Here is a 27,260-nt window from a genome sequence, read left to right as displayed (position 1 = left end):
TTAGGGATCTTAAGGGCCATAATGTATAATAGTAACTTAAACTTTTAAGTTTAAAATGGCCATTTTATTGATTACTAATTAGCCTGGTATTACAAATGCCATTAAACAACGATAAATATTTTTTCTTTTTGCAAAATATCCCAATATATCAAATGATTTCTTTATTGCAATGCATTTTAAGAGAATTTTTTAAAAAAAAATAGATAATAACACCTCATTATCACAAAATAGTATTTGATAAAGCAAATTTCGTAACACACTAAAAATGATTAACCATAATAACTTTACTCGCTTTTACAGAGGTTTTAAATTTGATGAAATAGCTAATAATTACATGTGTATATTAAAATGCATAATGATTATATTTCAGCATTTAAAAAAACTTCTTCCCTTAAGCCGATATTTTAGAGTATGTCTTTCGACAGAGGGCATTTCAAGTTTTCTTCGTCTAGTTATTCTCCTAAATAAAAAGCTTTTTTTTTATTTTCAAGTGATAATTAATTTATCTTTGGGTTAATATTTGCGCTAGCTCGAAGCAACGCATTTTTTATAAATAATTAAAATAGTTTTAAGATAAATTCCATATTATTTTCCCATGATTTTTTTTAAAAACTATTAAACTTACATTTATTTTGCCTATAAAATTTTAAATCACTTTTTATAACTTAATGTGCCTTTCAGAAGCAAAACTTCTTGGGCAGATTTGAATAAAAATTTTTTGCAAGTATTCTTTCCTCATGACATCATAAGAAACGGTCAACAAAGTTGCTAGACCCTACATCAAATTTGGTTTGCATATAGCAATAAAAATCAGCTTTATCAAATAGAAGCAGATACTCTATCATTTAATACTTTGCACATTAAAGTTTTGTGAGCACACTGTTAGAATTTTGATTCTAAAATTGCGATAAAATGACCTGCAGTAGTCTTCCATCCAATTAACAGTAAAGTTTATGGTATAGAGTATTTTTGAACTTAACGGTTTTCGAAACGTTTACAACTAGTGTGGTTAAAAAACCATGAATACAGAACTCCACGATTTTCAACCATTTACAATTAGCATGGTTTCAAAACTATGAAAAAAGAAATGCAACTGGACGTAGGAGTTAGGTTGTGATTAAGTTGTTTTTAGCAAATGAACCGTGGAATGTGTTTAAATAGTTTATCCGGTTGTTTCACCTATTGTAAGTGATGGGAAATACGAGGCTTTATTTTTATAGTAAACAGATATATGGTGCTTCCATCTATGCGTGAATGAGAGAACCTTATTCTAATAGCCCAGGGTCACAAATTGGAGAGTGCCGGATACTGAAAACTCTTCTTCATGTGTTAAAGGAAATGGAGGAAGGTGGTGGCAAGACTGGGCCTTTGTCAGTCATGAGATTGACAGATTTGCTCTCTCGGCTGCAATATGTAATCAGCTGCAAGGAACTAAGTGATTTCATTAAGTGGGCATAGTTGGTGATATGAAATTATGGTTGTTTAATGGTATTAGATGAAAGCAACTAATAAACGGGTTTTTTTCACAGTCAACAGTTTAAACACCATCCTGTTAATTGTTATTTAACTATTTTGTTCGAAGATTGCAAAATAGCAATAAATAAATTGTTATTTAATCATTTTTTCAGAGAAGTTTCTAACAGTGTACATTATATTTCGCTTGCATTAAGCAATAAAAATCAGTTTTATTTTAAAAAGACATACCCTATCTTCTACAATACTAAATACTTCAAAAGTTTCTAACCAGCATTCTCTTTTCATTTGCAAAACTAAACACGCATTCACATAAATTGTATAAAACAATATAATTTTGAGTAAAATTTGTCAACTCTTTTCAACTAATCTAATAGTTATTGGATAAGTATTATAATGTGTATAAAGAGTTACGACTATTAACGTCATATTTTGAATAAAATTTCTCTTCATTTGAAGTTTGAAAAGTTTTAAATTGTTGCGAGAGTGCCTAAATATCCCTTTGGCTAAGAAACGGAAGCAAATATTTAAAGGAATTCTAGCGGGAGGATTTCTATGTTAAGGTTCTTTGAAATATGTCTGAGATTTGCTTGAAGACATTTTAGAAAATAGAAAACACTTTTATATAACTTTTAAAGAATCAATATTCCAACTTCCTACTTATAGACTCACTATTGCATCGTTTGTGAAGTCGTTCCGCTTTCTGCTGAATTTTCAAATTTAGCCTTGATAATAATATTTAACAATAAAATACTTTTGTGCACAGAACATAAATTACATGTCCATAATCATAAAAAAATGAAAGTTCTATGTATACGCGCTTTGCTGAAAAGTCAATTTCAAATTGTTTTGAATTTAAAGCTTTCGAAATTATATATTTAATTTAATATTTTTTCATAAGCAAAGAGGCAGCCAGAAATTGTACATACAAATTAAGCAGAAAAATTGCAGTAAATGCATTCTTAAAACTTATTTATCGCAAGGATCAATAATGATTCCTCCGAAAATAATAAGTAGGAATTTAATAACACAGGGGAATTTTGTTTTCTGTTACATGGTATTTTTAACGGTCACTGTTACTTTCAAATCCCTAATTTCAAACTGTTCAAATCTCTCTCCAATCTACAATTTTTTTAAAGGACATTTTTAGTGCATTTTTGTCAAAATTTACAAGCTTGAAAACTGCATAGGTAACATTTAAAAACTTTATGAACTATTTCTTTATGTGCTTCGAAACAAACTATAATAGAAAAGAGCCCCTAACCCCGTGCGATAACACTTCCGGGCATGGATTCTTGTACAATTTTAATCCTCACATTTGAAACTTGTGCATTTTGACAGCGAAATAAATTAAAATGTCATTTTAAAAAATCCATAGCTTTAGGAGCAAAAATAATTTCACATTTAAAATTCTCTCACTCGAATTCGACAAGATCAAGTATTTTTATAAAAACAACAAAAATATTTGTTCCCGAGGGTAATTATTTAATATAACAATTACTTAATTTAATAATTATTACTTACCTAAAATTGAAATATTGCGTAATTGATTCTAATTAGTTACAAGGATAAATTCAATTACTTATTTTTCCAAAATAAGTAAACTGTTATTACCATCTTATGCTATAATATATATGAAATATTTTAAGTTATAAATTTCCTGATGAGACTTACAATAAAGGGTACAAATATATTTGCAATTATTTAAGTCAATGAGTTACATTTGTTCCGATAATTCATTGACTAATGTTCTAACACTGTGCAGCACTCTCTAATATTTTATATTTATTTTTTCTTAAAACTTTTTAAAAGTTACCTGTTGTGAAAGTAAACCTAACTTTCTAATTAATTGTCAGGGGAATAATTTAAAATTAGATCATAAATTTTTGCAAATATTGATGATTTTTTTCATAAATATTGTTAACGTCATAACTACATAACTCCATTAAAATTTATTATGCAAATAAATAAGAATAAAATTTGAGTGAGAAATGTTTTTAATTTTAGTTTTTAGTTTCGTGACAATTTAATCTGTCAATTGATGGTTTTTTTGGAGGTAATAGCTTGGCAAATACTTCATATAAATATAAATCAGAATGAAAAAAACATAGACATCAAAAAATACCTGTAATATGTTTATATATTTCCATTAAATATTTTTTATTTGTTTTTAACGTAATAAATTCTAATTATTCCTAAAAATAGTAGTTATCAAAATACATTGCTGCTGTAAATCAATCTGATGAGCAGTGGAAAATGATTTTATTCATATTCTAACATTAATATTCACACTCATAAGTTTCATTTAAAAAAAATGAAAATTATTTTGTACTCATTAAGAATGACTTTAAAATTAGCATTTATTTTTAGCACTAAAGGCTTAGTAATTAATATTATTGATAATTTCATACCAGATACACATTTACAGAATACTTCAATAATTCATTTTAATAAAAATGTGAGAAACAATAAGTAATCGTAGCGCTAAGTGAAAAAACTAGCCGAACGAAACTCATTTAATAAATTAAAATAGAACGTGATGCACATTTTATTAGTCAATTAACTGCGCGGTTTGAATGTGATCTTTCACAAAACGTTAGAGAACCACATAACGGATGTGCTTAAAGAAAGTCGTAAAGAATATTTAAGTAAGATTCGGAACCTTCGAATGTGGAAGAATTGAGTTTTAAGCCCATTACTAGACTTGAAAGAATCACCCGAATTGCATCCAATTTAAAAATCCGAAATAACATGAACATAATTAAGAATAAGAATAATAACCAACTATAATATACACACATAACAGATCCATACTTTTTTTTTCAGTCATTCGGCACTGTTTTTTTCAAAAGTAATCTAATTTTAGGTACAAAGCAATATGAAGGTTTTCCATCATATCTTTGGAAGAAGGGGGAGGTCTGTCTTATATATTATTTATAATACAAGAGCTTACATTTTTTCTCATGTGAAACGAAAAGAATCATTGCGTAGAAAGACAATTACATTTGCGTCGTATTAACGAAAGATTCTTGGTGGCTGAAGGTTCAAATGCTAAGGCGATTACATGTAATGCCGAGCAAAGAAAAACTATAGGGACGATAGTCAGTTTTACTGCTATAATTTTTTTTCGTTCCTTCTCTGGATAATCTTATAAGTGGTTTTCAAAGTGTGTGTTACGTAGAAACTGTATAGGAAATAGTGTTCGTTGTGTGAACCTTCTTTTTTCTTTCTTTTGTTCCCAAACAACAGTCTATCGAGAAAAGTTTCGAGGTTTACGACTGATGATTCGCATGTCTTTTCTCAGTTTGAGTCCGCTAATTGAATTGGATCAAAAACACTTCAATTAGAGAATTTTATTCATGAAAAAAATAATAACGTTTTTTTTAACTAATATACTCCTAAAACAAGCTATTCAAATATATTTGCTAGCATTTTTAGTGTATTGTTTTGTTTGCCATGCAGTTGTTTCATGATTTTTTTAATATCTCTTAGTTTTTATTAATTAATTGAAATATACTTTATCTACGAATTTCCTTCATAAAATAAAAATGAAAATAAATAACTGAGTTATTTTTTACTTTTGAAATACTGTTGAAGTAACGTAACATTCAATATTAGTTTTAATTTTCATTTAGATTAAAATAGTTTTTTTTCTCAATTAAAACAAACTTTATCTAAGAATTTCATCCAATAAATGAGTTATTTTGTACTAGAATCCTCTTTTGAAATATTATTCAAGTAACGTAATACTGAAGTAAATTAATTCATGAATTGAAAAATATTTAATTTGCGAATTTCTTTATGAAACAAAAAATAAATAAATAAAAGATTTACCACAAAATAAATAAATATTTTGTGGTAAAATCCTCATTTGAAATACTATTTAAGTAGATCAATTCCAGTTTTTTTAGTTTATTTATTTTAGTTTTTTTCATTAATTGAAATATACTTGATCTACGAATTTTATCCACAAAATAGAAAAGCATAAGTAAATTAGTTATTTTGTACTGAAATTTTGTATCTGTATATGTGTTTGTTATAGTAAGTCATATTAAATCTACCCTAGTGTCTTCTTTTGGCCATCACATATAATCGCCTAATCATTGAAGCTTCGTGTAAATTGCTTAGTTTATTTTCTACCGATGCATGATTACTATTCATAATATACTTGTTTTTTAAAAGACAGAGTCTGTAACAGAGTTGTTTTAGACTTACTCCATCTTTTAAAATATTATTTGAGTTACTCAACTCCTACAATTATTTTATAATTATTTTTTTAGGTTTGTATATGTGCTTGTAATTGTAGCTGATGGTAGATGCGTCTTTTAACAAACTGCATTAGATAATTTAATTGAATCGAAATAATAGTTATGAATTTTTTAACATTAAATATAAATATCGCTTGATATATTAACTCTGATCATCAGGAGGAAAACATCGGACTTTAAAATGCAAGGCTGTCATATCGTGAGTGCCTCAAATTCGCAAATTTTCACTCTCAACTTAAAATGCTACACCGATTTTAACAGGGAAATTTACTTTAATAATACTTTAAAGAAATAAAATACTTTATTATGATTTGTGCTTAGAGGAATAACTCAGAATAAACTATTTTAGGAGAAAAAAAAACAGGATATTTTATGACAATGAATGTGTAAAAATACGCTTAAAAATAATAATCTTAAGAGTAGCAAACCTCACAAGTAAAAAATATGGTATACCATAATTTTTACAGTAATATTTACTGCAAAACCACTGAATCACTGTAATTAAATAAATATTACTGTAAAACTTACGGCAAAAAATATTACCATAAACATGGTTTTTACGGTAAAATGGATTTTATGGCAAAATGGATTTTACGGATACCGCATTTAGGATTCCTGTAATTCTTCACCGTGATTTGATTTGGAATTTTTCGAAGTGTAAAATGGTTCGTGGTAGCCATTTATAATAAATAACATATGCGAAGTAAAAAACACATACAAAATATTTTAAACTGATACTAAACCACTTATGGAGATTAATATTTTGCAAAAAGAGCAAATAAAATTTTTTCTCAAATGAAGTGTGATTGATAAATTTATTGCAACCCTTGAAAAACTATTTCCGCAGATTGTTTATGCAGTCTTTAAACATAATGAATGGATGCATGGCTGTTTCGTAAACATTTGACCCTGCTAAATCTGTTTTAAAAGAGCATTGTTACTTGTTACTTGTTTAGCACATTTTTGACAAGTCATCATGTAAGCTAAATCTTATCAATGCTCATATTAATTATGATAACAAAAAATAAATAATTTTATTTAGATACTTTCTGAATATCTTTGACTCTTTCATTATCAATCTCAGATAATACAGTTGTATACAATAAGTCAAGTGAAATAGTGTCTCTGTTAGAATGTGACATTATTTGTTACTTTCTCCATTAGTTTTGTGAATACTTTCCAAGGGACATACTTAATAAGCTTTCGACGCGTCATAAATTTCATTTTGGATCAAACTTATGACGGACACGCCTATTTCATTATTCTTTTAAATCCGTCAGTCTGTTTCGTTATTTTCCTGAGTTTGTATTCTCTCAATTTGAAAGCTTTTGAGCTACATTCGTTTAAACAAGCTTATCTTATTGTAATTTCCCTTATTTAGAGCTATATAAATTTAGTCGTGTATACCCTATCTCTCTTCTATAAAACTCTTTAATTTTGTGGTGGGATGAGATAAATTAAGAAAAAAATCCGCTTTTAATATGCAATTTATCATATATAAACTATAAATATTTACATGTAAATATTACATTCAAATATTTGCATAAGCTATAAATATTTATCACATATCCACTTTAAATATTACGCATTACAGTGAGAAAAAAAGTGAGTTGAAAAGCTCGGTAATTTTTACTAAAGAGCTTTGGTAATGATTTTGAAAAAACTAGCAAAAAAATACGGTTATAAAATATATGTTAAAATTTGAAAAGCGTGGTAAAATTTACTTTTACTAATTTCATCATGATAAACTTAAAGCACGGCATGAAAGCTACTCATTTGATTAATTTTCGTTACAGTTTCGAATTTTTGCTACAATTGCGGTAAAGTAAATATAATTTAGACTACAAGAACTATAATTTTAGAAGAACTAAAATTTTTTGGAAATAAGTTCCAGTAAAGCGATATCAAATGAATAGAAAAATTATCAAATGAACGGGTTAATATCGTATATTTTGGCTTTATTAAACAGAATTATAGATTTGTTTCACCAGAAGTGTCAATACCATATGAACTAGATCCGTTTAACCAGAATTCTTTTTTCTCCGTACCCAAATATTGACTCAACACCTAATCAATTTGGATTATTACTAATTATTTTTGAAATGCTTTTAAAAAGAATAATTTTTTTATAGGTAGTTTAAGTTATTAATATACATATAATCCAGTTTATTATAAAAAGTTGTCTTGTGATCATGGCTATGAGTCCTGATCACAAGCTTACTTATTTAATAATCTAAACAGTTTTAGCACTATATAATTTTAATATAGCTAAAATGCAAGTTCTATTATTTCATTTAATAAAAAAATTAGCATACATTAAGAATTTCTTGTACTAAATGAGCTTTTAAGTATTGTATGGTTCAAATGCACTCGGAGCAAAAGAGTGAACATCTTCAATAACTTTTAAATTAACAATCGGAGATTTACGTAATTAAACTCAATAGTAATGATTCGAGTGTTTAAAAAATAATATGCTACTAAATTTGTGTAACGATATTTTATGATGCGAAATCTGACACGAAGACTTATTTTCTCTGAATAAATATTACTATTTTTAATATATTCGGATTCTTGACCACGAAATTATGATAGAAAGCCGCAAACTTGAAATTATAAATTAAATATTTAAGATTGAAGTGTTTGCCTCCCTTTTATGTTAATTTCACATTTTGTGTGTTTTGCCTTTTAAAAGAAGTAGCATTTTTAGGTTTTATTTCTCAAGAACTAATCGACCGTTTCTCTTCCAACATTAGATGTGGTCATAACAACGTAGTATAAATTTCAGTAAATATTTTTATACATATTTCCAATTTTAACAAAAAATATAATAAATAATTAATAAAAAACAATCTTCACATAGATGTATGTTTGAATAAACAAGCTTTCAAATCGTGCGTAAAATTGCCTATTCACTTCATTAGTGAATTAACAACTTTGTCTGCTCCTCTGACAAAACTATAGGGACCATATTTTACAGATTGCAGCGCTACTCTAATTTAAATGTTAAATCATCAAAAAAAGTATATTAATCCAGAGAAAGTTTGTTTTAGGGAAAAACATTACATCTGCACTAATTAATTAGGATGCTCAATGAAAAGTCCTCGAACCATTACATGCAGATTAATATTCAAATCTGTTACTCTCTATGTAGTATACTGGTTAGTATGCGATTTAATTAACTTTTATTTATAACTAAATAGCAAAATTTTTGTAAGATAAAGTGTGTTCACTTTTTTGAGTAACAGCCTGTTAGAGCTCATATAAAAGCTAATATTATAAAATGCATATAAATTAGTACATTAATTGTTTATCATTAAGGAAAGTGATTCAATTATAAAAATTGGTTTCACGGATTACGATAAGAGAATTGAATTGAAGTCTAAGTCTGTTAATATGTGAATCAACCTTTTCTATAATAATTAATTATGTATTTTAAAATATTTTATCGTAGTGATAATTTGCTTTGATTTGGATACAATAATCAGTTACAATGTAAATGAATATATATATATATATATATATATATATATATATATATATATATATATATATATACGTTTTTTTCAAATTTTTTCTAGCTATAGCAATGCAAACAATATATTACACTTAAACATAATGCTGAAAAACTATTTTATTTAATTTTCAAATAGAATGGAGAGATTTAATTCAATATTCAACTAATGTATCATTCGTGATAAAAACTTGACATAAAGAATTCCCTCTGGCATTGTCAAGTACTTTATTGTAAACCCCTTCAAAAAAATTTAAATTCTGATAAGGCTGACGAGCAACCCTTTTGCTTTCCATTGTTTATTAAAAGTCGAGAAGTTGATTTTCGCCTGCGGCAGTTTTGCTAATTTTGGATTAATCTTTCCTTTCAACGTTCGTTTATTGGATAGCCGGAGTCTATTGGAGCTGACTGAACAGCTGTTAATGTCATATCTGGGCATCCTAGTAACATCTCATTAGCAAACTAATATGTCAAATCGTTTTGCTAATGGCCGCTATCGAATTCCAATATTTCTCTTGTATAAAATACATGAAAAAATTATCACATGAACGAAATTATGTTAGAGTGATTTCTTAATCTTTGCACCTTTTGTTGTTAAATTTACAGTTAGAGAATTTTTATTTAAACTTAATCATATTGGAATACTGAAGCATGTGTCTATCCAAAATTGAACACTGCTTTTATGCAATATTATAAATCTAAGAATATTCCATAGTTTTATATGAAAAGTTTTAAAATTTAAAGTTCGTTTATAATTAAGTTTGGCCATAGTTGTCTGGTCATTTATTATTAATTATTTTATTTACTGAAGTTATGTTTTATTCAAAATGTTTACTCTATGTCTGTGAATTCCACAATACCTTATTTGAAATTAGATCCTAATTATTAAAACTTCTGTTACTCTTCTTATTAAATAATACGTTTTTTTCTCATCGTTTAAAAAACTCCTATTTGTCCTCTTCTATTTAATGTAATTGGTAATTAATATTGTAAATTTTCAAAAAATTCCCAATATTTATTAAGTTGACATCATAGAATAAAAGCAGAATTGCAGAATATGTGGTTCTCTTGAAATTAACTTTATTTGGAAAACACACTCTCTTAAAAATAGAAACATGTGCAGATATACACACATTCGCACACATATATATTTATATATAGTAGAATTAAGAACAACATTCCAAAACATGTTGGAATGGAAATAAACGTGGGACAGCGCGGCAAATAGCGTCATAAAATTTTTGTGACGAATTATTGTACAGTCACCCTTCAAAATTCCTATTTAATTCTGAAAAGCATTTTGAAACTAGGACTAATAAATGTTGCTGTCCTCTATTTAAACTTACTAGATGATAGGTATAATATTTATATTTAAATGCAACAATATAAAGATAAATTATCTCTTGTTCTCAAAGAAATTTTTAAACCATATTACTCAAAACGAGAGAGCCACTTCGTATATTAAAGTATCCATATAATTAAATTTGAGAAAAATCAAGTATTTAGGGCTTAACTTTTACAATAAGTCGTAATACACAGCGTTTTTCAAGGCTCAAAACATGTTTTTTTTCAGAAGCATGCATTACAAAAAGCTAAATAAAAGCCTTGATTATTTTAAGTAAAGAATTTTGCGTATAAAAAATTACTCATGTAACTCAAAATCATTCAAATTATCTGACAACAATTTCGTAATAAATGTTATAAGATAGAGAAAAAATTCAAAGTAATGATTTAATGGCATTTAATCGAGAAAAAGTAAGCGAAATATAATCTTCTAAAATTGTTCACGTAAATATGAATATGATACGGAATGAAGTACTTGTGGTTTCGATTGTTGCTTAAATTTGTCGTAAGGAATTTAATTGAACTTTCTTTAATATTTAAAAAGCTTTTATTTCGGAAAGTCAATAATGTTTTCTACAAAAGTAATAGATTTAGAATTAAATATGATGTATACCAAGGGATTAACAAATATTTGTAAACAAATATTAAACTTTCCCCTTTTTTATATTGCCTAATCTTCTCAAAACAAATTCATGTCAATTTAATTATAGAGTTTATATGTCACCGGCGTTAAAGTAATTGGTAAATTAAAAATTATACTTTGCTAATATTTTAATCCTCATTTTTTAAGTCTGATGGCAAAATATTCCTTAAATTCCTTTCTACGTGTTTGCCAGTTTAATTAATTTAATTGAGATTATTTAATGCAAGATATTAGAAATTTATTAGTTATATATAAATTTTAAAAATGTGTCTTTCAATTAATTGCATTTGTGATTTATATTTAGAAATTAATCAATTTTCTGAAAAAGAAAGTTAATTTGATTGATAAATAAATAATGTGTTTTTGCGTCTAAGCAGTTAACAAACTTTAAACAAAATTATTTAAAACGTCTGATTTAAATACAACCTACATTCTCTGAAATTAGAAGCATTTTATATTTTATGACGATACTTATTAATAGCTTGTTGGGGCAAGTTTAATTTTCTAGTTATAAATTTAAAATTGAACAATTAGTGATGAGTTACAAAAGATAAATGAAACAGTGTACTTTCCATCTATATGCAGATTTCAACTGAAACTAATTTAGCTTTGCTTTAGTTACCATAATTTAGTTACCATGATACCATGAATAAGTAAATAAAAGATTTGTTTATTAAATTAATAAATTAATTTGCTCAAATATAACTGTTTTTTTTATTTATTGACAGATGTTCACAAAATGCAGCTAATATAATGTAAAAAGATATACCTAAATCTGACTTTAAAAACTTAAATCTATTTAATTTTTTAATGAAAACTATAATGACTAGTTCAATTTTGCTATGAGAAATGAGAAAACAGTATTCAGCTTGATTAATTATGTTGCTATAAAATGTTTGACGTAGAATTTTAATATATTTTTATTTTTTTTTAAATATTTTGTATCGATTTAGGTCAGAATATGTAAATCATTTATATTTAGTGCTTTAATAATGTTTATTTATGAAATACACTATAGGACACAGGTGTTCGTTTTTGTGCTAAAGGTAAAATTTTGGGGGCTCAAGCATGGCTCACTTCCAAATAATAATTTTTCAAAATTTCCTTTACTTACAGTTATTTGTATCGTAGAGAAGCAGTAATTGATCAGTGAAATTTCTTTAATTTGCATATGAATTATTGATAAAGTTTTAAATATAAATAAAAAAAAAACATTTTTTAAACTTTATATTTTAGAACTAATATAATTTCGAAACTCTAACAGATTTTTTACTTCTTATTAGACTGAGTCTTTAAAATTGAAAAATACTAAAATATATTTGGAAATGTATGTAAAAAAATGCATATAAAAGGGGCACCGGTATCCCATCTGCACCATAATACACACAAATTGGGAGTTTTAAATGTTTTTCTTAATCATAATTGAAATATGATATAAATAGGATAATAAGTAGTTTAAATGTACTATTGCATGAGAAATAATTCATCGCATTTTTTTTTCTTTTATGGTATTATGTATGAAATACATATTACCTTGCTAATAATGCATATAATTTATGAATTATTGTGAAGAAACTAATTATTATAAAAACTGTAAGACAAGGGATTGTACTACAAATAAATTAAATAGTTATACATGCCCAAAATAATCCAGTGCTTAGTTATAGTAAAACTATGTCATTACAGTTTTGAAGTAATACATTTATCCGTCAATTCAAAACGATTTCAAAACCACTTGATATAAGCTTACACTAATATCCCAGTTATATGTTTTGTACTTATTTTTTTAATAAATTTACTTAAATTACCTTAGGTTTTTTTTGGAGTATTTTGGAGTGTCATTTAAGCTCTCAACTAATGACATGAATGTTTAAAATTATAGTTTTAAATTATCGAGAAATAATTGAAAAAAGAACTTTGTCATTTTTAATAACGAACGACAAGCAAAGATTATAAAATTTCGTTCTCATCTAGTATTTCCTTAATTTTTTTAGTATAATATTGCCTTTTAAATTCTCAATTAATGAAAGGAATGTTAAAATTTATAGTTTTAAATTGTTGAGAAATAACTGACAAAAACACTTCGTCATTTGTAATCAGAAACTACTATAGACGCTTATAACATTTTATCGGTATCTACCATTTTCTTACTTTTTTGGTGTGCGAAAGTGCCTTTTAAATTCTCAATTAAAGAAACAATTGTTAAAAGTTATCGATTGAACTATCGAGAATTAACAGCAAATCATAATACTTCCTAATATTTAATAACAAACGACAATAGGCACTTATAAGTTTTCCAATCATCTACCATATTCTTTGGCTTTTGTAATATGATAGTAATAGTTTAAAAATCTCAATTAAAGAAACGACTATTAAAAATTCTAATTTTTAATTATAGAGAAGTAATTAACAAAATACTTAGTCGTTTATAACATTTTATCACATCTACCGTCGCCTTAGTTGTTGGAATTGAACAATTGTTATTTCCCTTATTGAGAATTTAAAATTGTTTCCTTATTTGAGAATTTAAAAGGCACTATTGTATAGTGCCTCTTAAATTCTCAATTAAGGAAACAATTGTTCAAAATTGAAAAAAATATTTCCTCATTTTTAATCATGAACACTCATAGTATATCATAGGCACTTATAACATTTCGCCCGCATCTACCATTTACTCTTTTTTTTCCTATTTCAATCATTGAACAATTTATGTTATTTTACTCAGTTTTTTAGACGTAGTTTCCCATTCCTTTTTCCGATGAGCAACTCAGATTCCGATCTTTTGGGGAGAAAATAAAATTGCCCGATCTCAAGCAAATGCTAAAATACACATAAATGCAACCATAACCTCGACAATGTTATCTAAATCCTAAACGCATATGTTATAAATCATCGAAGTACTTCCTTCTGGTGTTTTTCTAAGTTTAGAGCGACAAAGAAAACAGACTAAAATATTCACACAAACAACAAATATCTGCCTATCTCCTTTATACACACATGTTTAAATATATATATATATATATATATATATATATATATATATATATATATATATATATATATATATATATATATATATATATATATATATATATATATATATATATATATATATATATATATATATATATATATATATATATATATATATATATATATATATATATATATATATATATATATATATATATATATATATATATATATATATATAAAGATAAATATGCGTGTGTATGAATGTATATGTATATAAATATAAGCAGTTCTACTTTCCAACACCATGGCAATGCGATTTGGAAAATATTTGCATTTGAGAAGGCAAAAGTATGGGAGAAAAGACAGACTCTGTGGTCTGGAGAAAACGTGTTGGAATTCTGTGCGTCTACATTGGATAAGGGATCGAGTGATGAAATTTTGGGTGTAGGGGGAGCTGGTATGTTAAGAGAAGGGGACACGTACTTCTTGTGTAAGGGTGGTTGTATCACGTGCTTATTGTGCACTGCATCAGCTATGAAGTATACTTGTTTTAGATGAGAATCTCTGGCCTTTTGCATTATCATCTAAATCGAAATGAACGCTGAAATGTATTTCTAAATCATAACACATTTAGATTTCTTCTCTCGGTTACAATCTACTTCAAAATTAAAAATCACTGCTTGTTTAATGATTTAAAATCGCTAAAATTGATTTCAGTTAATATAAATACTAAACGAAATACGAAGTAGTGTTGAAGTAAAGAAAATTGATTTCAGTAAAAATAAGTATTAAGCTAAATACGAAGTAGTACTTCGCATATTTAGATTTCTTCTATCAGTTACAATCTACTTCAAAATTAAAAATCACTTTTTTTTATTGATTTGAAATCACTACAATTGTTTAAGTAAGATAGATATTAAGTTAAATAGTATTTCATGCATTTAGATTTCTTCTTCTAGTTACAATCTACTTCAAATGTAAGCATCATTGCTTTTTTAATGACTTGAAATTACTAAAATTGATTTCAGTTAAGAAAAATACTATACGAAAAATGAATAAGCATGAGTATAGGAAAATCTTGGTATAAATCTAAACCGATGATGCAGAAGTTAACCTTAAAATTAATAAAGTGAAGTGTGAGAAAATTAATCATAAATTTAAAAAATAAGGTAGGAATTCAGTAATTGTTCGTAGCCTAAAAAGGTATATGAAAATTATTATTAAAGTAAAAGTACTAAATTAATATATATATATATATATATATATATATATATATATATATATATATATATATATATATATATATATATATATATATATATATATATATATATATATATATATATATATATATATATATATATATATATATATATATAGATATATATATATATATATATATATATATATATATATATATATATATATATATATATATATATATATATATATATATAGATAGATAGATATTAATTTATTATTATATATATATTAATTTATTATATATTAACTTCCTAAACTTTAAAAAATTAGATTCAGAATTTATAAGAACATCAATGAGATCTTTGCTGTACATCTTTCGTATTCATTCAAAAATTATATTATTTAATAACATTGGAATAAGTTGTTGTTCCTTTTTATGTCTTAGTCTAAAATTCATAACTACAAGTATTTTTTATCTTATAAATCATGTAAAATGACCACTTTTACATGATTTATAAGATAAAAAATACTTGTAAAAAAAAAGTATTATTATTTTTATTACCTGATGAAGAAGAAATTAAAATAAAATTTTTATCATAAATTATACAAGAATTTCTTGCTGAAGAGGCTGAACATTAAAATAAAAAATTTATATGAAAGACTGAACTATTTTACAGATATGACGTGTCCTTAGCAGTTCTGCCAAATACTAAATTCTTTTAACAAAACTACTTAAAAATGAATATTACTGTGCAAATTTCAGTAATATTGCATTGTGTTATTTAACTAGCCTAAAACTACTGTGCTAATAATAGTCCATAAGAAATTAAAATTGCTAAGTGTTCTTTTTATACAAATCAATGTTACACTTAAAGAAAGACTATTTATAGACTCTTAACTTACCTACAAAGCCATTTATGAGCTAGTCAAAAAATTCTAGTTGTAAGAGTAGTGATCTCTTAATTTGCAAAAACAAATTGTACATACCTGTCTGTTATGTGATAGGTCCTTAGTCAAACAACACAGTGTTTCTAACCTTAAGTTTTGAACTGAACAAGGAAAAAATGTCAAGCTTTTCTTAAAAAAATTTTTGCGGTGGATTTTCATTAAATGTATGTCTTATACATTAAGCATAACATATATTGTTATATTGTTCAGTTGCAAATTCTTTAATGTTTGTAAATGCTTCAGCAGTTTTTTATGCATATCATAAAAAAGTGCCTTATTTACAAAATTATTCAAATTATTTTATTGTTTGAAAGTATTATTTAATCATTTATGCTATGTTATTTATTATGTTATGTTCCAAGAGAAAAATATTATACTACAGTAGAAATTACTAGAAACTAACTGCTAAATGTTATTTGACGTCTTAAAAGAAAAATTATAAAAGAACAATTCACATCTTGAATAATTAAATTATGTTAGTCAGAGATTATAATAACTATATTTTTGGAAGGTTCATTTTAAGTATGCATTCTTTTTTGTTTACGTGTAGCATTACTTACATTCAAAATAAGTTGAAAATCGATTATGATAAAGCCTTTGTAATACTTTATATTAATGTTATGGTTATCATGAAGCATGCTAATATGCGTTTAAAAATATGCATGGAATGTTTTATTATAGGGAAAAGTTCGCGCACTTATTAAATAGCTTTAAATGATTCAAAGCACACCACAGAAAACCAGCTTTTACATCTTTGGTGTCAGTTTCATTTCATGATACTACATGGACAAAATTGCGGCTTTTGATTTGTAGCAACAGCAAATTGCAGCATATATGAAAATGAAAACTGTCTAAAATTTATATTGTATCTTTACGGTTAAAATAAGCAAAAACTAACAAAATTTTTAATAAAAATCTGAATTCACTTTTTAAAAAAATTATTAATGAGAGTTAATTATTAATCAGTAAAAATTAATAATATTGACAGAAGCTTTCGGAAAGCCGTAAATTTTAGAAAAAAATAAACGTGGATTTAAAGGAAGATATTCTGGATTTAAAGAAAGCAAAATATGCACATTCTCCTTAAAGCTTCAAATCTGTCTTTTTACAAGAAAAACATGATTATTTCATAAATGTTATTAAAGGATTTTTTTAATAAATTCGCTTGAATTTTTTAAATATGGAACACTCAAGTAATAGTGTTACATCACATTATATTAATCCCTTATTTACAGAATTCCTTGGTACCATATACCTTTCAAAATACATAAGATGTATTGATTTTTAACACATTTAAAATCTTTTGAAGCACAAATGTCACTGTATTATATTTACAGATTTACACAAACAATAGCTGTTTTCTATTTCTTGGAATAGTTAAGGAATTTTTTTAAAATAATTGTATCATAATAAATGGAAATAAATATATCTTTTAAAGTATTAAACTTATTTTGTTGAAAGAAGAAAATAAATTTTAAAACATGATTGAAGGAAGTTTCCTTGCATATATATTTTAAAACAACAATAAAAAAAAGAGAAAATTTTGTGAAATATACATTAATTCTTTTTTCTTAATAAAATATTATTTATTTTAGAAGTTCGTTAAAAAAAGAAAGCCACTTAAGTATAAAATATTTACAACTGGACAAAAACACTTCTTGGAACTATTTATAAAGCTTTAAACACATCATTATTAACACATGAAAGCGTTCACAAAATTTAGACAGAGGAATTTTATTGTCTTTTTAATTCATACAGTTGTTTGTCATTTAATAAGGAAAATATTTTTAAAAATAATATTTTTCTTCAAGTTAAATTGTTGTTTTTAACATAAAACTAAATTTCTTTACACCAAAGTTTACATTTTTGTGAAACTCGTAATGTTTTAAAAAGCTTTCTTGCAATCTGACATTTACCATTTCTCATAAAAACAAGAAATTCAATATTTTGAGAGAATGAAATCAGTTACTTCATAGAAAATTAATTCACCTAGAAGCAGTATTTTTATTGTTTGCGAACAGAAAACTTAGTGTTACTCTTTCACCTGGTATTAATTTCCATACATTTCCATATTTTCTAAGTGAAAGTAGTCAGAAATTTGAAGTTGAAGACAATGAAAGCTCCTGAGGTATGTATCTTTAGAATGATTTTAATTGAGAGTTATTTGCATAAAACATAAAAAATTTCGTTTAATTTTAAATTAAAACATTGTTGAGTGCTGCTTGCTAAATAAGAAAATTTTTCATTTTATTTATGATACATAGGGGATAACTAAGCCTGAAGTCACAATAATGAAATGATATGAAAACTTACCTTTTGGAAGTAGAATTTTTACAGGCTTTTTTAAGCAACAAATTGTTTGAAGCTGATTTCTTAAAATTGTAATAAATGTGATTCGTTTTAAAAGTGGTACCTATTTCTAACTATCATGCTTAGAAATTCAGCAACAGAAATCGAGTTTTTGTTAGAATTATAATTAAAAATATTAGAAATAAAATTGCTTTGTAATCTTTACTTCAGCTTAATTATCCTCACTAAATAGAAAATTTTTTAGTAAAGTACTAATACTTTACTAAATAATGCTACATTATTTATTTCATAGCTGAAAGATTTTACTTCATCATTAAATTATGTATGCTGTGATTGTGTCAGATTTGTTTCACTTCTTTTGCACTAATAGTAGCAAAATACTTCTTACTATTGAGCAAATTTTAGGAAACAAATGATGCCGAGTCTATGCAATATAAAAATGTAAGTGTGAATTAAAAATACAAAATTGTCGTATTGGTTTCAAAAGTTTTCTTTTACAAAGAAATAAAGCTGTTTAATATTTATGAAAATATAGAAGAATAACTAACAGAAGTTTAATACATAAACCATTAGCTAAAATAATTCCGCTTAACAACCCTGAAATAGAAAATTTCATAACTTAACTGCCGTTCACCATCTTACCTGCCATAAGTGTTCTTTTGACATCTATAAAGTACTCTTCCAAGTCACAAATTTTGCACACAAAAAATAATATATAGTCCAATGTTAACAAAGATTTCAAATTTTTGTGAAAACAAGTTCAGTTTTACTTTGATTTAAGTATTTCAATGGTAATTTAAATATAAGGAAATCACGCATAAAAATAAATCATTTAAAATCACGGCCTCTTTTGAACAATATTAGTAAAATTCTTAGTTTTAAACCAATAAAATTCATAGTTTAAAAATAATGTTTGATACAGATACTTTAAAAAAGTTATTGATTGATACGTACGATATATTTTTGCAACTTAAAATGTGAAATTTTTTTTTTTAGCATTCGGTTTCAAACCACCAAGAAAATATATTAACTTTGAATTAATCTCACTTACAAATTACTGGAAAAGAGAACTGTTGTATTTTTATGTGTTGTTTTTTCACAAAATAATCATATCAAAATATTTGTAACATAAAGCTATTAAATGTATAATAAATTTTAAAATTGAATTTTTAAATTATAAATCAACGAATTATAATTTAAATAAACGAAATAAATCAGAAATATGTATTTCAGCAATCTGTATTTATTTTTAAACGGAAGAATTCCTTCTGTGTGTTTTTTAAACGCTAATCACATTTTTTAAATGTATTTAGTATTTTTTAGATGTTAAGCTGTGTATTTAAGCTGTATATTTATTGATTTAAAAAATGGATTTAATGTTAGATTTGGAAATTGTAATAATTTTTCCTGTTTTGTACACGGAGAAAGCAAAATCTGATTAAATTACCGCACTGTATGGTAGAGACATTTCTAGCAAAGAAACACCATAATTTAGGTAATGAAACCAAAATATATTGTAAGTTAAACCATTGATCTTATAAATTTTTCCTTTCATATGGTAACGGTTCACCAATAATTGTGGTTTTTAAAATTTTGATTCGTATTACCACACATTTAGTAACACATATGAAAAAGAAAAGTAAATTTAACCAAATAAAAGGCTTTTGAGCCATACTCTAAGGTATCATGATAAAAATACCAAATTTTAGTGCTTATTATTAAGTAATATTTTCTATCTTATAGCTAATTTTAAACTATTCGTTACCAGATTACTTCAGCAAACATTACTGTTCTTTTTGATGCTCCTATTTAGCTAGAAACGCAGTAAATGATACCATATTTTGGTAATTTTTACCATACTTTTTTTCTCAGTGTATTTATGTGCGGTTCATTTCTGATAAAAAATAATAAGATATTTTAAAATTGAAAAAAAAAATGCTTTAAAGAATTATCTTATAAAAAAGTTATATTTCCAAGAAATGGAGAACTATTTTCTGAAAAAAAAAGAAGCAAATACGAAAATAATTGTGATCTAGTGTTTGATATTTACTTCGATTTAAAAAAAAAATTAGAATTCATTTTACTGCTTCTATGAAAATATTCACCTTGATGTTCATCAAATATTTTAAAGAAAAAAATGAAAAACAACTAGAAAAAGCGATAAATAATGGTATTTGGCTGATTGACTTTTATTTTCCGTAGTTCCATTTTAGATTTTTTTAAACAACTATGCATTTAAAAATTAATTTGTCATTTTAAAATATATATATTTGTAATATATTTCCAAGAAAAAAAAGCTTTAGAAGAAAAATATTAAACAGAATCAATTTATTTTAGTTTTCGTTGAAACAAATCTACCATTATTGACCTGAAATCCATTTCGCCGTGCGAGTTAAATTAACAAGATTCACCGGTGCATGGAATTCACTCTCGCCGCATCACTGACGCAGTCTGGCGGGCATCTGGACATGACTCTCCGACAAATCTAGTGGGTTTGTTTTTATTTAAATTAGGAATACAAAACAATTCTGTTTTAACTAGAATTTAATTGAGTATTTACTGTTTATTATGTTCGTGTTTATGATTCTTGCAATAACTTATTCTGCTGTAAGAGTGCTTTGGAGCATAATTATTTTTTTTTAAATAACATTAATTAAAAATCTTAACTATTTTGATTAATGTACCGATGCTCCAAAATAATATGTCAAAATGAAGAAATATATGCTTCAATAAAAACTTTAAAAAATATATCTGGAGCATTATAAGAAATGTTTATATTTTCCTACTTATGATATGAAAATTCAGTTCTTCTTCGGAATATAATATAAGAAAAAAATATTAATGCTCAAAATTTCTTTCTAAATGGTCTTTGTGTATCATATTTCATGTAAGTTAGAAAATGTAACCTACTTTACACTACTTATAATCCCTTTAACTATTTATATATAATTTTTTAATCCTGATCTTTAAACTATGTAAGCAAGTCCTTCAAAAAAAGTTTAACTTTTTAATTTAAATTCCACGTAAACGACACATTATTGCATATTTTGTTATAAACCGAAACATGAAATTTTTTTAAGCAAACCAGAATAGTTTATCTAATTGCAGAAATTGACTTTAACTTCTTTAAAATTATTAATGAATCAATAGCCAAGTTTAAATTTTTCCCATAATGATAAAGATTTAAAATTAGATTATCGGCTCGATAAAAGAGAAGTTTTTCAACAATCTGGTAAAAAAAATATATAGTTTCAGATTCATATTTTTAAGATAAATGGTTTTAATTATTAATTGACTATATTTTAACATAGCTATTTTCAACTTTTTGAAAATATTACTGCTTAAAAGGAAGTTTTCTTTCCCAAAACAAAACATTTTTGTCATTCGTAAATTTGAAGATATTTTAAAATTGTTTTAATTCGGAAATAAATTTTCTGAAATAAATTTTCTTCGGTTTTATGAGACCTTTATTATTAAATATGAATAATATAAATATCAATTCATATAAAAATAATCATATATTTTTTTCTAAAATTATCTGCATTTGACATTCTTTGTCTAAGGCTGATCATACAGATTAATCAGCATTTGAAAAAAAAACCTCCATCAATCATCTCAAACATTCCCCGGGTATAAAAACAAACTCGATAGTTGATACGAGCAAAGATATTAAAATTTTTATTATTTCATATTAAAATATATTGTATCTGAGATTATTATACATAAAACGTAACAGAGGTCATAAAGTTTAGAAGAGTCATACCTGCATAAAAGTATGAAAGGCATAGAAATGAAAAAAAAACCTTTTTCCCGAGTTGGCCAGAGGCAAGCTTACACGTAACATCTTTCAGAATCCAAATGGGATGATGTAAGGAAAAAAAAGAGAAGTGAGCAGCAGGACAGGTAAGAATAGAAATGCTGCACAATGTTATCATTTTCTTCCGACATGAATGTAGTGGAAGCGTTACCCATTCTAGATATCTGCAGTAGACAGACGCATCAGAGAGTAAGAAAACTTAAAGGTAAAAAGCACCATATATTTGGGGAAATATAAGAAAAAAGGTTTTTCATTCTAAGTATTATTGCTTTTTATCGAAAATTCTACTTAAGTGACTATTAAATATATTATTAGAATTGCATTATTCTTGATATCATTTTCAAAATTAAATTCCTTTTAACCAAAAGTTCTATTAAGTTTTACGTCTGAAATTTTAGGTGTAAAAATTGATTGAATGTTATTTATTTTCATCTCTAAGATTTTTTTTAAAATTTATAAGCAAATTTAGTATTTAAAATTTACCTTTATAATATTTCGAATATCTTGTATTCGAACGACGCGAAACTAAGTCCATAAATCAGCCCCATCATCACCCCTATTGCAAAATCCAAACAAAACCTTACGCCACATATTTTACAATTTTAAATTAAGCACTTCTTTAAAAAAATTTAAAAAATAAAACAATTTTAAAAGAATTTTCATGTTTTGCAAGGAATTTGAATAATAATAGATAACTATAAATTAAAAGAACGCTTTAGTCTAAAAAAATCAAATCTATTTTTAAAATAAATTATTGGAAAAAATGAAGATGAATGACAAGCTTTCTTATTTGACGATTGCATTTTCATTTTGAATAGTGTTATTCAAAAGAAATGATAACTAAAACATATTTTTGTTTTCAACAATTATTTTTCTTTCAAGAAATCTTAGCTTCTTGAAACTCAGAATCTATTAAGAAGTCAGTAATTGTTGATTATTGCTGATCAACAATTATCAGTGACTATTTTTATGACTGCTTGTGACTAAACACATTTTCTTTAATTAAAAATGTTTACATAGTTGTTATAATTCGCCATTCAATTTTCTAATTACTTAGACAAATGATTTCAAATGCAGTTTTTTCACGGTGATAAATTGTCTCAATAAAAATTTTAAAGATATCAAATGCTTTTAAAGAGAGCCCTTCGTATAAAATAGGATTTAGAAAAAAATGCTCGAAACCCTGTTTTATTTTTTAATGCATTAGTAATGAACTTATATGTACTTTCAGTTTCATTAGAAATACTCTACACTGAACATATTTTTCAAGTTATATCTCTAAACCTGATTATTCAAAAATGAAGCTTAAGTTTTCTATTCAATTTTGCATGAATGCAGACAAATCTCTGTTAATGACGTTAATTAGAAAATTATAGTTAAAGTTTAACTTTCTTTTTGGAGCAGAAATGACTACTTTTGAAACACTGATTAAAATAATTTCTTTATGTTTGACTATGATCAAATAACTGGAGTAATATTTTGAGGCAGTGATTAAAATGTTCAGTGTAATATTGAGCTTCATGAACTAAGACAGACAAAATTAGCTTTGTTTGAAGATAAACCAAATTGCTTAGATCATGGTATATGCAAAGATTTTTTTTCAGAAATTTTTAACATATTGTAAATAATATAGTTTAAGCATAAACAAAGTACAAGCAGTGCTTTACAATGATTCATTTTGGTGTTAAAAGAATAGACTGAAATTATGCTATCATATAAAATTTATTCCAGTTATGTAGTACCTGAAATTACCAGTTTATAAAAAATAAAACGTATGAAAAACTGCGACTTTATATAAATTTTTAACAAACATATTTTTTAATGTTAAGATTTTCTTACCTTTAGAAGAGCATTTGAAACATCGCCACAAGACTTAAAATAATTTTAAACTTTTACATTACCTGAAACGTTCCTTCTGAGAATTCAATAAAATTTCATGTCAAAAAATTACATATTTGGTATTTGTGTTCGGTAATGATAGTAAAAAAGTGATTTTAAAAAATTTCAATGGACAGAAACTTTTAAATTTAAATACAACTAAACAATTTAAATTAAAAAAGTTAGTTACGAATTAGTAAATTTATGGTGACATTAAACTCGATAGAACTAAAATGACAAAATAGACGATTAAGTATATAAATTCTTCAAATAAAAATAATAAAGAATTATGAAAAATTTCCTGAAATAAGAAGAACTGAATGAAAATGTTTATATTCATAAAAAACTCCTAGGATGTATTTTTAAAGTACGTAAAAACTGCACAGCTTACTAAGGATATGTCCCGATATAAATACAAAACTTCAATTTTCTCTGTTTAATACTCTCAATTTTGAATATAATTCAAAAATTAAATATGTACATTATTTTTTAAACTCATTTTTTTCCCTACTTAGCAAAAAAATCAAATTAGAAGGAAAGAACAATTCTCACTCTAAAGAAGACTAGGTAAGAGCACCAATTACCTTAAAAGGACTCAGTTTTATTAAAAAATATTTAAAAGAAAACTAATAGTGTTTAAGGACTTGAAAAACGTGTTCGAATAACACGAGATAAAAATCTTACATTTATGAGTATTTAACTTAGATTAATAGAACTAATATTAGTGTAGTTGTAACATTGTTCTGACTTATTAGTCAGCAAGAATCTTTACGAAATTTATAAATATATTCCATATTGTGTGTTATTAGGATTCAAAGAAACATTAACAAATTATTAATTATAACATGCAGAATATTGTAATGAAATTGCTTTTTTTAAAGTAATATAAGAAGAAATCAAAACTAAAACATTGTTGTTTAATGTTAGATTAGTGTCCGATGACTCGTATAGTATATATAGTCGCGTCTGATGACTCGCAGAGTATAGAGTCGTGCCAAATGAAGTAAGTAATATTTTGTAAAGTAGGATTTAAAACAGTTCTCATGGAAACATACCATTGCAATAATTTTAGTATTAGCCATGAGAAATGAATATTTAATTTTCATATTACAACCTTTTGCTTAAAACGAGACATTATATAGATTTTTAAAAAAGAAAAAACTCAGTTCTTTTTGTCTTGTAAAAAAGAAAATGCAAATAACAATATTTCTAAAGTTTCAACAGGGAACGAAACATTTGTTTAAATATCATAAAATTTTTTTACTATTTAAATATACTTGTAAACGTGTGCAAAAAAACTCCAATCGTAAACCTTTAGTTTCAAACTTTGGCAGGCAAAATAAGTGTACGGCAGTTTTACATTTAATATGAAAAAATTAGTACATCGAGCAGGTGTTTAATAGTTTCTATTATAGAATTTATTTTTGAAAAAGGAATGATACTAATTGACGTTAAAGTTTCAGTCTATCTAGCGCATTAAAAAATGATAAAAATGACTAATTAAAATATAAAATCATGAATCATAATCGTTACTATAAATTTAATCACATGTAAAACTGTTGTTTTAGAGAATTCAAGACTTTTTTGCCCTAAAACACTTATGACATAAGTCAAAAGTTAGTCCCAAATTCCATAATAATTTAAAAGTCATATTTCTATATTTAAATTTAATAAAGTTCAGTTCATAAAAGCAAATAGATTGCTCTGTTAATATTATTAAAGTAGTTTTTGATATTTAATACGAAATATGAAATTGTTCTTAGTTTTAGATATAAAATTTCAATTTAAGTTTAGAGCTTTAAAAGTAAGTAATAAAATGTCTCAAAAATTCACCTCACTAACACTAATTTCAACTAACAATTAGCTTAATTAATAACTTGTTCGATAATATTCTCTAAATAATAATTAAAATCCTCCTAAAAAGTGAAAATTTTTTCCACAAGAAATTTTTCAATTTTATTTTTAAATTTAAAGCAATAAAATGTCTTAAAAAGTTTGTTACCAAATATTAATGCATTCTCTGAAAAATATTATCATTTAAAGTTTATAATTTTAAATAATCTATTCAAAACTATATTTCTTTCTCCAGTTCTTTTTTTTTAAATTGTTTAGTAATTAAAACTTTTTTTTACATAAAACATCGTTATAAAGGACTAAATCTGTAAAAATCATTTCTTTTTTTTTTCGAAAGAAGTTTTAATATTCTATAAATAGAAGCCATCTGTACACCTGCCGAACTAAATGGAAGAAAGTTTTCTTTTTTACCTCCTCTTCGGTGCATGTGTGTACCGAATCCATGCTTTGGCTTAAAGTTAGTGGGCTGTTGTTGCTGCTTGGTGTTGACATTCCTTCCCAACTCATGTAAAATGCTTCTTGAGTTTAGAAGTAAGAAAAAAAATCTTCTTGAAAAAATTAGCAACCTTCTTTAATAACTTCTTCTAAGACTCTACCACGTGCTTTCGTAGAAACACTTGATCCGCAAGAGCGCTCTGTCTGCTTCAAACGGATGTAGAACTACGAAAGTTCTTGCTAGAGGATAGGAATGATAAAGCCTTCTCTTGCTCTCGTTCGCTTTCTACGTTCAATGGAAACATCCCCTTTTCGCCTTTCTATGCTTGGCGACAAATCGCTTAGAAATGTCTCACCTGTTCAACTTTTGGCCTCCTTTTTCTCAACTATAGCAAAACTCTCAAGCTTACGAAACATTTTTACTCTTTTCTTCACATAGCAGTTATATTTTTTTATGGAAATTGACGTGCTACTAATATAAATTACCATTTTTATTGATAATTTACCTAATATTTTTGTTTTAATTTATTGAGATTAAATTTAACTCCCTAAAATTCACATTCATGAATATTTTAAAATATAATATCAGTAACTGTAGTT

The 27,260-nt window shown here is 25.5% G+C and overlaps 1 protein-coding gene across 1 annotated transcript in view; it reads right to left on the bottom strand.

Moving 5' to 3' along the window:
- Window positions 1–26,895, bottom strand: part of LOC107457473 (protein couch potato-like) — a 230,925-nt gene extending 204,030 nt beyond the window's left edge. The window contains exon 1 of the mRNA XM_071187649.2: window positions 26,637–26,895. Within this exon, the coding sequence (XP_071043750.2) occupies window positions 26,637–26,732 (96 nt within the window). The 5' untranslated portion in view covers window positions 26,733–26,895. The remainder of the gene's footprint in view (window positions 1–26,636) is intronic.
- Window positions 26,896–27,260: the final 365 nt, after the last annotated feature.

This window comes from Parasteatoda tepidariorum, chromosome 11 (genome assembly GCF_982258835.1).
Source record: "Parasteatoda tepidariorum strain Cologne lab strain chromosome 11, Ptep-v5.0, whole genome shotgun sequence".
Lineage (NCBI taxonomy): Eukaryota > Metazoa > Arthropoda > Arachnida > Araneae > Theridiidae > Parasteatoda > Parasteatoda tepidariorum.
The sequence above is the reverse complement of the archived record's forward strand: the minus strand, read 5'-3'. Positions and strand labels throughout refer to the sequence as shown.